General features: G+C 40.8%; 1 protein-coding gene across 1 annotated transcript in view; it reads left to right on the forward strand.

Moving 5' to 3' along the window:
* Positions 1–16,130, forward strand: part of nnt (nicotinamide nucleotide transhydrogenase) — a 36,371-nt gene that overhangs the window by 16,040 nt on the left and 4,201 nt on the right. The window contains exons 11-20 of the mRNA XM_020629790.3: positions 10–171; positions 4,033–4,143; positions 6,429–6,574; positions 6,834–7,029; positions 7,724–7,957; positions 9,064–9,224; positions 10,592–10,771; positions 11,079–11,238; positions 13,795–13,876; positions 15,438–15,556. Coding sequence (XP_020485446.2) covers positions 10–171; positions 4,033–4,143; positions 6,429–6,574; positions 6,834–7,029; positions 7,724–7,957; positions 9,064–9,224; positions 10,592–10,771; positions 11,079–11,238; positions 13,795–13,876; positions 15,438–15,556 — 1,551 coding nt within the window. The remainder of the gene's footprint in view (positions 1–9; positions 172–4,032; positions 4,144–6,428; positions 6,575–6,833; positions 7,030–7,723; positions 7,958–9,063; positions 9,225–10,591; positions 10,772–11,078; positions 11,239–13,794; positions 13,877–15,437; positions 15,557–16,130) is intronic.

Genomic DNA, 16,130 nt, shown 5'->3' on the forward strand with positions numbered 1-16,130 from the left:
GTGCTCCAGGCGCTGCCACCCTGCTGAGTCTGGGTCTGTCGGCTCCCAACGCCGCCTTCACTCAGATCGTCACAACCTTCGGTCTGGCCGGCATCGTGGGATACCACACCGTGTGGGGAGTCACTCCCGCTCTGCACTCTCCTCTTATGTCCGTCACCAACGCCATCTCAGGTTGGTTGTGTTCAGTGTGTCTTACACAGAGACTGACTTCCAGTTAGTGAAGTCATCTTTTTTTCCCAGTGCATAAGAATGCTGTTACATTTGCCCTTTGAGTAAAATGGTTAAAAAAAGGAAAGGAAAAAAAAGTATTTTATAAAAATGCAAACAAATATACCATAGCAGTTAGTCCCAGGCCCAAAAATAACACTTATGATCTGAATCAAGACAAAGGATGACATTATTTTACAAGATTCAATGTGTTGGTATATATTTAATTACATCAGCACTTACTTTAATGCTTACTTTATTTATCTGGATTCATTATAATCTGATCTTTTTACATTTCTGGACATACAGTATGAACTGACCTTTGACACCCATGACCATCACATGTGTGAAAAAAAGTAGATGTAGATGATAAGATTTCTAATATTGGTTACTCCCTAAATATGATTCATCATTCAGCTAACTACAGTTTATATTCTTAAGGGAGAAATATTTCATTTATTATACTGGAACGACTCAAAGTAACATTACATGAGTAACAGTTAAACGAGCCTGGCTCAGTTCAAACTGGTTTACAGCAGGTTCCTGTTCTGCAGCACATATAAAAACAAAGATCACATCAGACAAATGACACAAGCAGCAATCGACTACACGGCAACACAGACCGTCAGAGGTTCGGGGGAATAACTGAAATCAACACATATTAGTTCAATCAATGGTTGCAAGTTTGTCCATTCATCAGGAGATGTTTATATGCCTGCTTGAAATGCCGAACTGAGGTTGTTGTTGTCCTGATTTAATGTGGGACCTCATTCCAGACTTAAGTGTACGTATGAAAGAAAGACCTCTGACCAAAGCTGTAATAAGGAGAATGCAACTTTCTCTTCCAGCAGTAGCAAGTAGACAAGTAGCAAATAGAAAAGAAACAAGAAAAAAAAAAGGCTTAACATAAAGGGTGAGCTAGAGAATCAAAGCGATCATGTTCTCGGTCGATTAGCTCCCTGCAGCTACGCTGTTTCTGCACTCAGTCCAAATAAAAACTTTACAGATTGTGTCCTCATTGTCTGCTGCTGCTTAACACAAAGGGGTTAAAGGGTTAGAGAGGTAAGTGCATGTGTGTGTTCTCACGGCTTTGATCACTCTTGAGACCCTCACCGTGGTAGGAAGTAACACTCCCTCTGTGATCTTTGAGGGTCACGGGAGGCCTCTGATCCTTTGGTGTTGCACACAGACGGACTTTAGAGCTCGACTTCCGAGCTCAGCAATTCAATAAGTTAAGATAGAAAGTTTGAACTTCCTTTTAAAACTTTCTAAGTTACCATCTTCACAGTGTCTTTGTTCCCGTCTTCTTAAAATAATCACTATAACAGTGTTACAGTGAGTCAAATACTTCTATTGAATTCAGGTAATTTGAACATTTCCTCCTAAATCTCTTCTTATTCAGGATCAGTCCAAAAAGGCAGAAGTTTACAGGATTATCAGTAAATATCTGGAGAATTTAAAAACCACAAAAGAAATTTGTTCCTGAAAAAGTTTCTCCTTTCCTCAGTCTGTCCCTCTCCTCCCTGTCCAGGTATTTTCCCTTAATGCCTGGCGTAGCCTTTATAACCTTTTTATTTTTTATATCTGTCAATGACGGTCTGCAGCTATGGAAACAGTGAGAGCATCAGAATTCTGTTGTTGTTTCGCCAGGTATCGTAAAAAGACACACACACACACACACACAATCAGTCACAGACATTAGGGAATCATGATGGAATTTAGGGTCAGTTGTATTCTTCACGAGCAGATTATAAAGTTACAGGGAGCGTTGACTCTGACTGGTGAGAGATTTTCAATTCTTCAGACGCTGCTCTTATATCAAGTGTCTTTATATATCTGGTGTCTATTAGCAATGCTTTAATCTACCTGAGAGCTCGCTGCCTGTAGCCTGGCGACTACTGTTTGTCACAGAGACGCACCTACAGGACGCCGGCCCACCCACTAAATAGTCGTGTGTGTGTGTGTGTGTGTGCGTGTGCGCGTGCGTGCGTGTGCGTGTGTGTGTCTGTCTGTGTCCACTAACACCTGTTGGCTTTCTTTCTGGATAATCTATTAGCTGTGATAGTGAGCGTCCTTTGATCTCCACTTCATGGTGTATCAGCATACTTTTTCATTTAGTTCATGAAAAGAAAGTGTGCCAGATTTGTCAGGTCTCCTCTTAACGTCTGTGTCTATTTATATTTAAGTAAAAAAAAAAGAAGCAGATCAGACCTGAGTCATGTGTATTGAATTATCTGTTGTTTTTTTTAACCTGTGCTCGAGCTTCAGTGATCAGTTATTCAGTCAAATTATTAACTGACTATTTAAACCATCAGATGTTGGCTTATTTAATTTTTCTGGCATAAATAAAGGCATTGTCTGCTTTTTGTGACATTTAAAGCATTAAATGAGGAGTTTTTTTCATTTGAAACTGTTGTTTGGACAAAATACATTTTGTGAAATTGTGATGATATACAGTTTATTCAGGTGTGAATTAAATAAAAGCATGGGTGGCGCCGGTAGCCAAGTGGTTAGTGCGCATGCCGCCATGTACAGAGGCTGAAGTCCTTAAAAGCGTACGGCCCGGGTTCGAATCTGACTTTTGGCTCCTTTGCCTCATGTCCTTCCTTACCCTCTCTTTTGATTTCTAACTCTATCCACTCTCCTGACTCTGAATAAAGGCATGAAAAAAAAAATCTTGGGAAGAAAAAGAAAAGAAATGAAGGGTTGCCTAGTATAGGTGAAGCAAGCACACAAGCAGCTACCAGAGAGGCAATAAATTCCGGCAGCTCCTAACACAGAAACATGACAACACTAATCCACAAGCCCCTTAAAAAGTTTTTCCAAAGGCAACGACAGGTTCTGTGTAAAGTTAGTCATTTGAATTAGTTCAGACATATAAACAGTATAAATCCAACAGAGAGAAACAGTTCAGGGCTTCATCATGAATATAGAGATTGAATTGCTAACAAACAGGCTAACCTGATGTATCTGTATCATTAAGGCTTTGTCCTTATTGTTGCAGCTTGGGTTGTCTGTAAATCATTCTCTCTCTCTCTCTCTCTCTCTCTCTCTCTCTCTCTCTCTCTCTATCTCTTTCTCCAACATGTTTTCTGAGTCACTTCAACTTGCACTGTTAAACAATGGCAAAATTCCCACAGAAAAACGATCTAAAACAGAAACCAACATGAGTGTCATTGCAAAGAAACATCAGCTAATGCTTATGACACTGGCAAAGGATTAACAAGGATTTGTCCATGATGTTTTTTTACATTTTGAAATACTTTTAAAGCATGTAGAAAGGTCTAGGATTTGATTTTAAACACAGTGTGAAGTAAATATTGTGTGAAGCTATTTTCTAGGAATGGGGGGGGGGAACAAAAGGAAAGTTACGAGGTTGTTCTTTGCCTCCTTGAAAAAAACACTTTTTCCTTCAGGAATAAATGTGCACGCATACATCCAAACTGTATACCTGCTAGTTCTCCTTTATTGTACAAGAACACAGCTCTGTGTGAATGAAGGTGACTGGGATGCTGTAAGACATTACATGGCTGATGTTATCAAGGTTTCCTGATCCTCTTTTGATACACCAAATCTCTCTCTTTCACTCTGCTTCCATTTTATCCCTAAAATCTTACTTACAGTCTTGGAAGGAAACAATGTTTTCTGAATTTAAGAAGAGACTTTAAAACGTATGTAGTTATGCATTTGAAACGGGGCTCAAAATGAGCTTTTTCATGACTTTTTAAAAAAGATTTTCTATCGTTTATGTGATCGCCAAAAGTTTGAACGTCCTGTATAATTGGTTGGGATAGTTAATAATTACTGTTACTTGTTGTTTCGCAGGACTGACAGCTGTGGGTGGTCTGTCCCTGATGGGTGGTGGCTACACCCCGAACACCACAGCTGAGTCTCTGGCTCTGCTGGCTGCCTTCATCTCCTCGGTCAACATTGCTGGTGAGTCACCTGATCAGACACCTCACCACCATCCCTGCCAGTCACAGCAGCCTTCAGCCAAAAAAATACCAAATTAGGCTGAAGTGTTGCATGTTTTTTTTTTTTTTTTTTTTAATGGATTTTACCAAAATTTGCCTTTGAAATCAAGTGCTGCAGCTGCCCCTTCTACCCACCAGCTTGGACCACACACACAATTCCCATTATACAAACAGAGTGTTCCTGGAGTCATTAGAAAACTCATTATTCTCTTATAGACTTTCAAAACAGTGTTCCTCCAGGCTGAGCCATTAATGTGTTTTAATTTATCCCATTAGCTCACATTTAACACCAGGGGAGATTTTGAGTTTTAACGTGCATATTGGAACATTTCAGCCTCTCTGTTAGAAACGCACCACATCTCTTGTGAGTTTTAAATTAGAGACATGCAGGATACCACAAGGACTCGACTTGAAGGAAAGCCTGTGAATCTTGACATTAATCCTGGTCTTTCTAGGCTCTGTGGCATTAGTCCTCAAACCACCTGGTAGTCTTTTTCAGCTCTGCGTTAACTTTACCCCCAACAAAAGCATGTTGAAACACCACAGCCTTCATTGACATACCTAATTCCTTAAAAAAAAAAAAAAAAAATCATTTTTGATGTTTGTCTTGGTTTCGTTTCCACACTAAGTGGTTCACCACATTACCCATAAACCCCTGGGAACAGGGAAAAAAAACATTCCATGGTAAGGGAAGAATCACAATATTGAAATTTAGCTCCTATTAAACAGACCCTGACATTTTTGTGTCTGCGCTGAGGAACAGGTCCCTGGCCGAAGCTTTTTGTTCCCTTTAAGTCGTACAGTCGTTAGATGTGGGAACGAATGGAAAACACCAGGGTCTGCTGAACATTTTGAGCTCAAAATGTTCCGTTTCTCACAACCTCACAAGCTACCAGGTTAAACCAGACTCCATATGTTTGATTGTTTCTGTTGTCTTTCCACATCAGTGTACATCATCTGGTTTATAAATCACATGTCGTGACTATTCTTAATATGGGGGATTCGTTTTTACATATTTGGGTTTTATCTTTGCGCCCTCTATCTGCACATAAAGCCTATAGTTGTCCATCCATATAGTCCGAGAACTTCCAAGTCTATAACCAATCAAGTCATTTAAAACATTGATACTGCGACCTACCAGGCGTCCATTGTGCAGTGTTGACTTTCACTTGCTAAATAGCCACTTAACTAGAGAGCCATTACAAATTGAACTGCTTAAGTCATGAAATATGAATTAACATCAGTAACGATATCTTTGTGCTCCGCCAGTAGACTAGCAGAGGCTTAAGTCCTTGAGAGTGTTCGACCCGGGTCTGACCTGTGGCTTCTTTCCGCATGTCATTCCCCATTCTTACCCCGGTGACTTCGTCTTTGACCACAATAGAGCAGGTTATTAAGATTTGAGCGGGACTAACCAGGACGTTGTAGGTTAAACATTGATGACAGTGTTTAATCTAATTTCCCCAAAAAACTGAATGAAGATGAATAACATAAACTCAACATCAGTATTCAAACACTGACAATGTAAGCGTGTTAGCCCTTTGATTTAAGCATCGACCTCATTGTGCTAGCATGACCGTAGAGTCTTACTATAGCTTTGTGTTGCAGATTAGCCTCCATTCCTGCCAGATTTTTAAATACAGTATCATGAGAAACCATTCACACTAAAGAAAAGGAAAACAGCTTAAAACAATACGTGGACACCAACTTTGTTTAAATGTGAACATTCCTCCATGTTGATTTATCGACGCAGATTGGTCTGCAATAATAGAAGTCGGATTATTATTATTGTTACATGTTTAAGTAGGAGAGTCCACAGCTAGCATTACATGAACTGAAGCGAAACAGGTGCTAGCCTCTGATTCACCCTCATATGTACACCCTGTGTGTGTGTGTATGTGCACGTGGCTAACATCATGCCAGAGGGAGGAAAGACACACACACAGTAATGTTATCTCCTCCTGTAAAGTGTGAGACACCGTCTGGTCCTGCTCCGACACTTTTGTGGTTTTCTTCTTGAAATATTTACACTAGGATAAAATAGACTCATTAAATTCCTAACGTTGGTTATTGGACTTGGCTTAAAAACACCTGTTGCCTAAAAATAAGCCTTTTACATGGACTTGTGGCGCCTCAACTCCCTTCCTTTTAACCTGCCTCAGTATTAAAAACCACATTCATGCATTAAAGCAGCTTAAACCTGAGTTTTGTTTTAGGTCCAGTATTCATTTTCTCTCTCCCCCAAAGGTGGTTTCCTTGTGACAAAGAAGATGTTGGACATGTTCAAGCGTTCCACCGATCCCCCAGAGCACAACTACCTTTATCTTCTTCCTGGTGGGGTCTTTGTCGGAGGTTACGCCGCCGCCCTGCATTCTGGGTACAACATTGAACAGGTGAGGGAGGCTGTTTTGAGCCGTGTCCACATGCTAAGATCAGGATTCAAATTGTGGTTGCCGACCAAAACTTTCCAAATCCCCTAGCGCAGCCTATTGCTATCATAGTCAGCTTATCATCATCCAAATGTATTCTTTGTTTGCCCAGATGTTATAAAAGACCTCCCAAGAAAATCAATCTGCCATGCTTCTCATTCTGTGGTTCTTCGATCCAGGTCTATAACCCCTTGTTTCCCATTCTTTCTCTTTCTATAATCAGATGATGTACTTGGGCTCCGGTCTGTGCTGTGTCGGTGCCCTGGCCGGTCTTTCCAACCAGAAGACTGCTCGTCTGGGTAACGCTTTGGGTATGATGGGAGTTGCTGGGGGTGTCATTGCCACTTTGGGGGCCCTCAAGCCAAGTCCTGAACTCCTGGCGCAGATGAGCGCAGCCATGGCTGTTGGTGGTACTGCTGGTGAGTCTATGTGTATTTATGTACTACGTAGAAGACAGCAGAAAAATTCAAATACTTGCAGAATTGTGATGCAGTAGATGCAAGTTTTTGGACATTTGGATGCCCTCATGTTTTCCAAGCTCGGCAAGATCAAGCAGCAGGTGTGCAGAGCTCAGTGACTCTGTGATGTTTACATCAAACACAACATGACTCACTCGCCGCCAGACCCAGGTGGTCTGATGAGACGGTCAGCATCATGTGTTGCTCACTCAGGACAGTTTGATCATTTAAATGCTAATTGTTCCAGTAACAAAGCTGAATCCTAGACTAAACTGTCCGGGCAGACAATAACGCTCCTTTCCAGATACAGCCAGGTTTCCTGTAGGAACGAACACACTGATACACACACACACACACACACACACACACACACACACACACACACACACACACACACACACACACACACACACACACACACACACTGACGGACAGGAAGTGTAGACCCGACCACAAACAAGGGATTTCCCAGAATAGGCCTCATAAGCAACACCTGGTTCCTCACACCGACCCAATTCCCAGCAGTCCTCTTCAATGTGTGTGCACATGCTTGTAATTTGCATATTATTTGTGTGTGTGTGTGTGTGTGTGTGTGTCTTTCAGGGTGACCTGAACTTTATTTATTTGTTATCTTTCTCTCTCTCTCTCTATTTAGGCCTGGCCATAGCTAAGAGGATCCAGATCACTGACTTGCCCCAGCTTGTGGCAGCCTTCCACAGCCTGGTGGGGATGGCTGCCGTGCTCACCTGTGTAGCTGAATACATGATCGAATACCCCCACTTTGCCACAGACCCCGCAGCTAACCTCACCAAGATAGTCGCCTACCTCGGCACCTTCATCGGCGGTGTCACTTTCAGTGGCTCTTTGATTGCATACGGCAAACTGCAAGGTGAGAGAAGCACAGTCATGCATTCTGAAGATTTTGATCATGACATGAATGGGGGGGGAAAAAAGACAAAAGTACAAACTCACCATAGGTCAGACGTGAGTCAGGTGTACCTTCAGCTGCAGTTATCTGACATCTTTGCTCACAGCATCACCAGTTTACGGACGGTTGAACCAATAAACCATTTTTATGGCTGGAGGTGTCACATGACGCGCACAGGTGTGTGAGACGTGAGTCAGTAATATCCAGTCTATTGCAGAAGGGATGTGAGATTGCTATGAGATCCCTACAAGTTCATATTTAATGTCAAAGGTTGGTGACCCATCCTGCATCTATATTTGACGGTGACCTATTGGCTTTTTGACACTTGATAGATGTTATTTTGCTCGCACCAGAAAAAAGTGAATGGTGGACAGAACCTCTCAATGTATAATGGAATAGTTTGACACAAGGAGAAAACAAGCTAGTTTGGCTTTTATTTTTTGTTCAGTCTTCAAATCACTCAAATTAGATTTATAATGTTGCCCCCCCCCCCATTAAAAAAACAAATTAACATAACATCATAACAGTAGTATAAGACAGTCTTTTCACTTTAGCTTTAACATAAGCTGGGTAACTTACAATTGTTTACACCATTCTTCGTCCACTACAAACAGCCAACCTATAATCTGGAGAATGAGAAGGATCATGTCAATCAACACTAGAGCAGTGATATTTCACCTTTGCTGTACTCTAGTTGTCAACAAGAAAGGGTCTTTAGACTTGCTTCATACCAACTGCAGCCTGTGGGGTGGGAGGGGAGTGGAGAGTTCATTGGGTTCATGTGCTGGCACTAGTCCTGAAAGTTACACTGTAATTGCCATGTAGGCTTCAACAGTTTCAAAAGGGCAAATTATGCATGAACATGGCATTCAGCTAATGACAAGTATCAAGTTACAGCTGTTGAAAGATAAATCCAATGAAAATGTCTACATTTGCATAGCTATATAGCCTTGGCTGTGTTTATACTCTGTTGATATATAAATGTCTCTATCTGCAGTTTTTAGGGAGTATCCTCATGTATTTTTTCCATCTGTCATCATGTCCCCCTTTCTTTTCCCTCCATGCAGGTGTTCTGAACAGCTCTCCCCTCATGCTCCCCGGTCGTCACGCTCTGAACGCTTCTCTCATGGCCGGCAGTGTTGGTGGGATGATTCCCTACATGATGGACCCGAGTTACATCACAGGCATCACCTGTCTCGGATCGGTCTCTGCTCTCTCTGCTGTCATGGTATGTTATGTTTGTGTGTGCATGTTTGCATCCTAATTTAATTATTTGGACTTTTTAATGACCTAGGTGGAGGCCTAAGAAAGGTGAAACATGCACTTCAATACTGTAGATTGGATTTTTTTTTTTATGCTGACTGTCTTTAAAAAAGAATCTTTTGAGTCATCTTTATAATAACAGTCATCTTTATAAAGGAAGAAAAACATTTTTTTGTGGTCAAAGAAAGCAAAGGTGAAAAAAGAAGGAAGCTTCTTGGACAGGTAATGGTAACTGCCCAAACATCTGAGTTGAGGAGAGAGCTGATAACAATTCAATTCAAGTCTAGTTACACACAGACTTGAATTGTAAAACTGCCAAACTCATACTTTGACTCAATGCTTACATGCTTAACTTCTGAAGAAGTAACAGAAATTGTCAGAGACAGAGATGTCCAGGGTCAACAACACCATATAGATCTTTTTTACTTGACATATCTCAATAAGCATGTTGCAGATCAACCTCCTGCACGAGTTGCAAATGTCTCAAAGTATAAAAGAAACTGATGAACTGGAGACAGTTAGTATATTATTGGGGGAATTAAGTTTTGAGATTCGTTAATTTTCTGCTGTAGGTACTTGCTCTTAAATTCTGCAGAAAGAGCATTTAATTTACACGAAGTTAAATAGGCTTTTGTCAACCAATGAAACAGATCAGATATTGATACCTTTTCTGGAAATAGGTTCAAACAGTCTTTAGAAGTACTCAGTTGCTCAGTTGTACCAGAAAATAGATGATAATCAGGTGATCCCTGCCCTTTGCACACTAATGTAACTCTGCTGTAAAAAGAGAGTCATGTATTATATTGATCACAAATATGAATGATGTGTTGCAATGTTTGTGTCTTCGCTTTTTCATGCATACTTTTTTTTTCAGGAGAAATCAGTGTGTGATAACTAGCTGTATTAATGGATGGAAGTGAATTCAGTTTCAGTTATAAATGAATAAGTTTCAAACAGATGATCTGTAATCAGCGTTTCAAGTACAGTATAATATATCCTCCAACAGACCAATTGATGATGTGCACCTGTGCAAACTGAAATAAAGTCAAACATTCCTGCTGCTAAGATAACCACAGTTGGCTCTTGTTCAGAACAATACAGATGATAGAGGGACAGAGAACTACAAAATCTGATTGTGAAAAATGTAAGTGAAGCTAAAAAGACAGATTCCCCTCTAATGAAAGATAAATGTTTTTTTTTTTAAGATATCATATTAGTCAGCAAGTCTCTCTCTGTTCTTATGTTGAGAGAATTTGTTCAGACTTTGCATTTGCTGTTGCATTCATTGAATCTTTTGACCAGTCTGGTTAAAACTTCTCCTCTTTCATTTAGGGTGTAACTCTGACAGCAGCTATTGGCGGCGCTGACATGCCCGTGGTCATCACCGTATTGAACAGTTACTCCGGGTGGGCCCTATGCGCTGAGGGCTTCCTGCTCAATAACAACCTGCTGACCATCGTCGGAGCTCTCATTGGATCGTCTGGAGCCATCCTGTCTTATATTATGTGTGTGGTGAGTGGAAACCGTCTCGATCTGAAGAAGAACTTAATATCGGAGTGTTTACCAGAGAAGCACTGCATTTGATGGCCTTATCGTTGTTCCTCTCCCATCCACCAGGGGGTACTCTAACTTTACCAGAGTAGAGACACTGTTTTAAATCTAATTTCAGTTTACAAATTAGTTTTCTTTTAAGGAAGGATCCTTGTAATTTTTCTCTAAATGCTGCACTTTGCTGTACAGATAAAATCAATTTCAACAAAACTTAAATAATCATTTACAATAAAAAAATAAAAAACAAGAACTCTCTCCCTCTTATTAGGCCATGAATCGTTCTCTGGCTAATGTGATCCTGGGAGGCTACGGCACGTCCTCCACCGGCACAGGAAAGCCCATGGAGATCACAGGGACACACACCGAGGTCAACGTGGATCAGACTGTCGACATGATTAAAGACGCCCAGAGCATAATCATCACTCCAGGTAAGACACAAATACAAGCACACACACACACACACACACACACACTCCTACACACACTTCAGAGGTCTTGTACATGAGTGGAAAAACATGGTACTTTGACTCTGCCAGTGTCTTTTTTTTTTTTTCTTCAGCATTAGCCAAGTTCTGTTTATTTAACCTTTTCTTGACCCATGTTACATCACCATCTTGCTAGCCTAATTGACAAGTCCTGCTGGAGTGGCCACACACACACACACACACACACACACACACACACACACACACACACACACAATCACACATATACTCTTGGGTTTCTGTGTGGTCGTCAGTCCCTGGTAAATAGACATTCTACAGTGCAGCGTATATATACGCAAGGTCAAGGGAAAATTAGATGGAAAGATGGTATGCTGGCTTTTTGTTGACAATTCCAATACTATGTCCAAAATTGGCTTCTAGCTCCTTTTTCAGTGTTACAACATTGTGTCCAGCCTTTGTTCAAGCAACATGCCTTTCTTCTTTTCACATGTTTTCAATATCATACCATAAATATATGTGTGAGCCTCCCACTTGGTCAATTACGCTGGATCCTGCCGTCATAAACTCGTCATTGTGTGGCCCACTGACTTCTCAGTCCCCTCTCCAGATTGTTGGGAACTAGTTCCAAAGAGTTGTTTTACTCACGTGGGTACATGTAAACACAGACCAAAGGCATCCATCCTGCAAATTGGCGATTACGGTCATAGCGCTGAGAGCCCATATACAAAAAAACCAACTCTTCAGAGGAAACCTCTGCAATTTACAAGAATTGCGAAATTAAAGCGTTCACATGGTTGAGAAGAAATGGAGCAACATCCAGCGTAGATTAAAACGTCTTTATTTTTCGTTCGTACTTTTCTATCACAAACACTGAAACCAAAACTAGGTTGAGAAAAATGAAAGAGCGGTAATTAAAATGTTTTTGTTTTTTGTTTTTTGTTTTTTTTTGCCCCCACAATGTTCTGCAAACATACCACACCGAGTCAAGACGCATAGTAAGATGCCAGACATTTCTGTGAGGAATTATTGAGAAATAGAAACCACTGAAATACAGATAATTACATCACGGGTAAATTCACCAAAACTCAACAGCAAATAGCTAATAACATCAGGATCAGAAAGTTTACTATTCAAATATATAACTCTTAGCTCTGCCCAAGTGTTCAGCTGTCAAACTGGTATTGTTACCTAGAGCCGGCTTTCACTCAGTGCCTTGTTTCCATTTTTACCATTCTCCCTAATTGGAGCCGTCACGGTCACTTTGCCTGATTGACATCTGTGGAAATGGTAAAGACTCTGCCTGATAAACATAAGTGTTTTCCTGGCTTAGTCTGGCCCATCTCCGCATGGTCTGGACCCACTTGTTTTTCTTGTAGGAGAAACTCCAGAGAGAACATTGAAAGCACAGGCAATGACAGAGCTGGTGGTGATCGAGAGGGAAATAAGTGAAAACTATTAAATTGTTGAGCCGAACTGTAGACAGTCAGCCGTGTTTCTCAAAGAGAATTTTTCTTCTCCTCTGTATGCACGGTCTGAAAGCATGTAATTTTTGACTGGGTCATCGTAACAAAACGGTTTCTGACTGGTTGTTGTGACAAGGATAGTAAACACCACTGGACCGTTTGACATGTGTTTGTGTGTGTGACTGTGTGATAAAAATCAAGTACCACACACCAGCAATATAAAACATGAAGGAGGTCCCGGGCTTGGCGTAACGAAAACATATACTGGTACTGTGCAGAAATAAGTGCCAGCTGAGTGCTGAAAGCAAATCAACAGGATTTAAAAAAAATCTATAATCTCGAGGTTTAAAAGCGCAGATATGAGGAACTCTTGATATTTAGATTTTCCTCGGCCCTTGTGGACGGAAGCTTTACCCTGATGTTGTAAATATCTTGAACTGACTAGCTTGAGTATCTGTTAACATGACAAAAAAAGTCGTTACTTTTATATCCTTTAAAAAATGTTTTTATTGTGAGCAAATCTGATAACACTTCTAGTGATAGATACTACAGAACTTCTAAAACATGGTGGACAAAAAAGAGAGTAACAAAGTAATCAGACATATAAAAGCAGAAATCAAATAAACACACTTTTTTTACTCAGATTTTACGTAATGCATCACAATGAAATAATGTGCATGTGCTCTATATAAGAAGTAAATCTCTAACATTAGTTCTTTTCATCATCTGACTTAATTTCTTGAAAGCGTTACATACAGATGTCACAATCACATACAATAATCCCTCTGTAGTTTACAGTACATTCCACTTCTGTGTTAAACGTAACTTCAATTCTCTACAGCTTTTCCAGAAAAAAACTTCTGATCAAGTTGTCTCTGTATTGTCTTGTTCCTCTGCGTCTCCTGCATCATTATTTCAGCTGTTTAACACCCCATGAAGTTACATGTTCACATTCGTCTGGATGTTCATCTGTACTGACCTTAGAGTAATTGTTATGTGTTGAGACACAAGTCTGCACTGTGCTTTGATATGAGCTCATTACTTAAAGCTGTTGTTATTTACAAACCTCTTTCAGGTTATGGACTCTGCGCTGCAAAGGCCCAGTACCCCATCGCCGAGCTGGTGAAGATGCTTCATGAAGCTGGCAAAGATGTCAGGTAAATGGCTGATTTTTAAAAACAGATTTAGTTAAACTGTAAATGAACCAGGAGGGACAGAACCTTCACCATAGGTACCCCCACCCCCCCTCCCCCTCCCCCCGAAACTCACACCCCACACACATTCAAGACTGCACTGACACATCTTCTTTCAAATCACAGCTCAGGACTCACCTCATTCAACAAGCTTTAAGTGTGTGTTTGTATGTTGTTGTTTAGAAGACCTGTGTGTAATGTTGCTTTGATTGTTAGTTTGTTCCTACTGTGTTGTTTTGATCTGTCAATTTTTTTTTTTTAACTCGCATACATTGTCTTTGAGTACTTGAAAAGTGCTTTATAAAGACATTTTATTGTTTTTGTTCAGAAAACCCGGTTACTTCTGTGTCTTATGCAAACAGTTTTGTAAGAAAAAGTAGTTAAAGTATGAGATATCTTCAAGAACAGGCAGTATATCCTTTGGGATTAACATGAGAGTAGATGAAAGTATGTGTAGAATAAGGAAGGTACCAGTAACAAGACATACAGGACAGAGAAGAAGAGTTGGGGTTCTGGGCTTGATGACAAAAAGATGGGACAGGACAGATAGGAAGACCTGTGTGTGAAGAAAGAATGAGTAAAAGGAAACCAGAAGAGAGGAGACGGAGGACAAGGTGGAGCGGAAGCTTGTGTAATTGCCCTGCCTCAGTTGTTTGATCCTGACTGTTGCAGCTGCTGCTACTTAGAGCATTTGTGCCTGATTAGAGGAAAGTGGGTGGTCAGAAAAAAAAAAACCTTTACCCTGATCTCTTCTGCTCCTATTTGTTCTCTTTTCTATGTTCTTTATGCTAATCCACTCTCCTGATTCATCACTTGTCTTCTACTTCTTAAAATGTGTCTTATGGGATTCTTCTAAACCTCTTTCTCACTCTTAATGTCCCACATGTCTATCTGGATACCACAGTGTATCAAGGTTTTAAAGCGAAACACACTTTTCCTCCCCCTCAAGTTAAAATCCTCTGCGTCGTACCACTGTCCGCTAATGCATGTGGACTGTACGGAATTAAACTAAAGGCAGAAACTGACGCTTTCAATCAGCAGCCGGTGTCTCTAATACATCCCAGAACTGGCAGGCCGTCCGCTCTCTGTATCTGCCTAAACTCGCCAAACAAATAGAAGATAAATCTCCAAACGGAGCTCGGTCACACAGCGAGGCGGCTGGAGAGCTGCGTCCGCCAGACTTCAGTAGCTTCTGTTCATTTCCTACCTTGATTACATGACATGGCTAATTGAGTTTGAGAGATATGTGTACACCCAGTGACACATGCCCATACACAACAGATGATGTAAGGTGGAGGAGTGCAGTGGATAATGTGTGTAACCACACCAAAACCACCGACATCTCTCCACTCCGAGCCTCCATCTTATTGCCTCTATTTCTGTCCAGCTCCATTTACTTTGACTTCTTCTCCCTGATCCATGCCTTTGTCTGGTTTTAAGAAAGCCGCGTTACAGTAAATGATGATCAGTAAACAGGTTTGTAGACTGGGGACTCTGCTAACGTTTTTTTTTTTTGTCCCCACAGGTTTGGAATTCACCCTGTGGCTGGCCGCATGCCTGGTCAACTCAATGTGCTGTTGGCTGAAGCTGGTGTCCCGTATGATATCGTCCTGGAAATGGAGGAGATTAATGAGGACTTCGCTGGTAAGATCCAGTCTGTCATTCTGCCTCACACTTTATTTGCCATAAATTTAATGCAGTATAGTTGCGTATTGTTGTGTGTTACATTTTTGCGGCACCTTTTCAGAGAGTTGCCATCAAGGGGAGTATGCGTTAAAAAAATAAGGTGTTAAAGGAGATGTTTGACAATTTGGGAAACTGACTTATTTGCTTTCTTTTCCAAGTGGTGGGGGAGAAGATCAATGCTATTTTAAGTTGATCTACACTATACAAGAATAGAGCCAGAAGACAGTTAGCTTTATAAGTGTATTCTGATTGGCTTGTTGTCGCAGCTTGAAACCGTGGAAAAAGGGAGCCATCAGGCTAAGCTAACTGTGTCATCTTACTCTTGGCAAGAAAATAAATAGAAGTATTTCCCGAAGAGTAAATAATTCCTGGAAGAATATGCAACATTTTACATATAATTACAGAAGAAATCAAGTATATCATCTGCAAATGTCTCTGATTCATGACTAGCTACAATGAGTGAGAAGCGCGAGTCCCGCTAGCTGTACTGGTGTCGGCCTGTGTTTACGTGATGTTTACAAAGACTGTTTTA

This window comes from Labrus bergylta, chromosome 17 (genome assembly GCF_963930695.1).
Source record: "Labrus bergylta chromosome 17, fLabBer1.1, whole genome shotgun sequence".
NCBI lineage: Eukaryota > Metazoa > Chordata > Actinopteri > Labriformes > Labridae > Labrus > Labrus bergylta.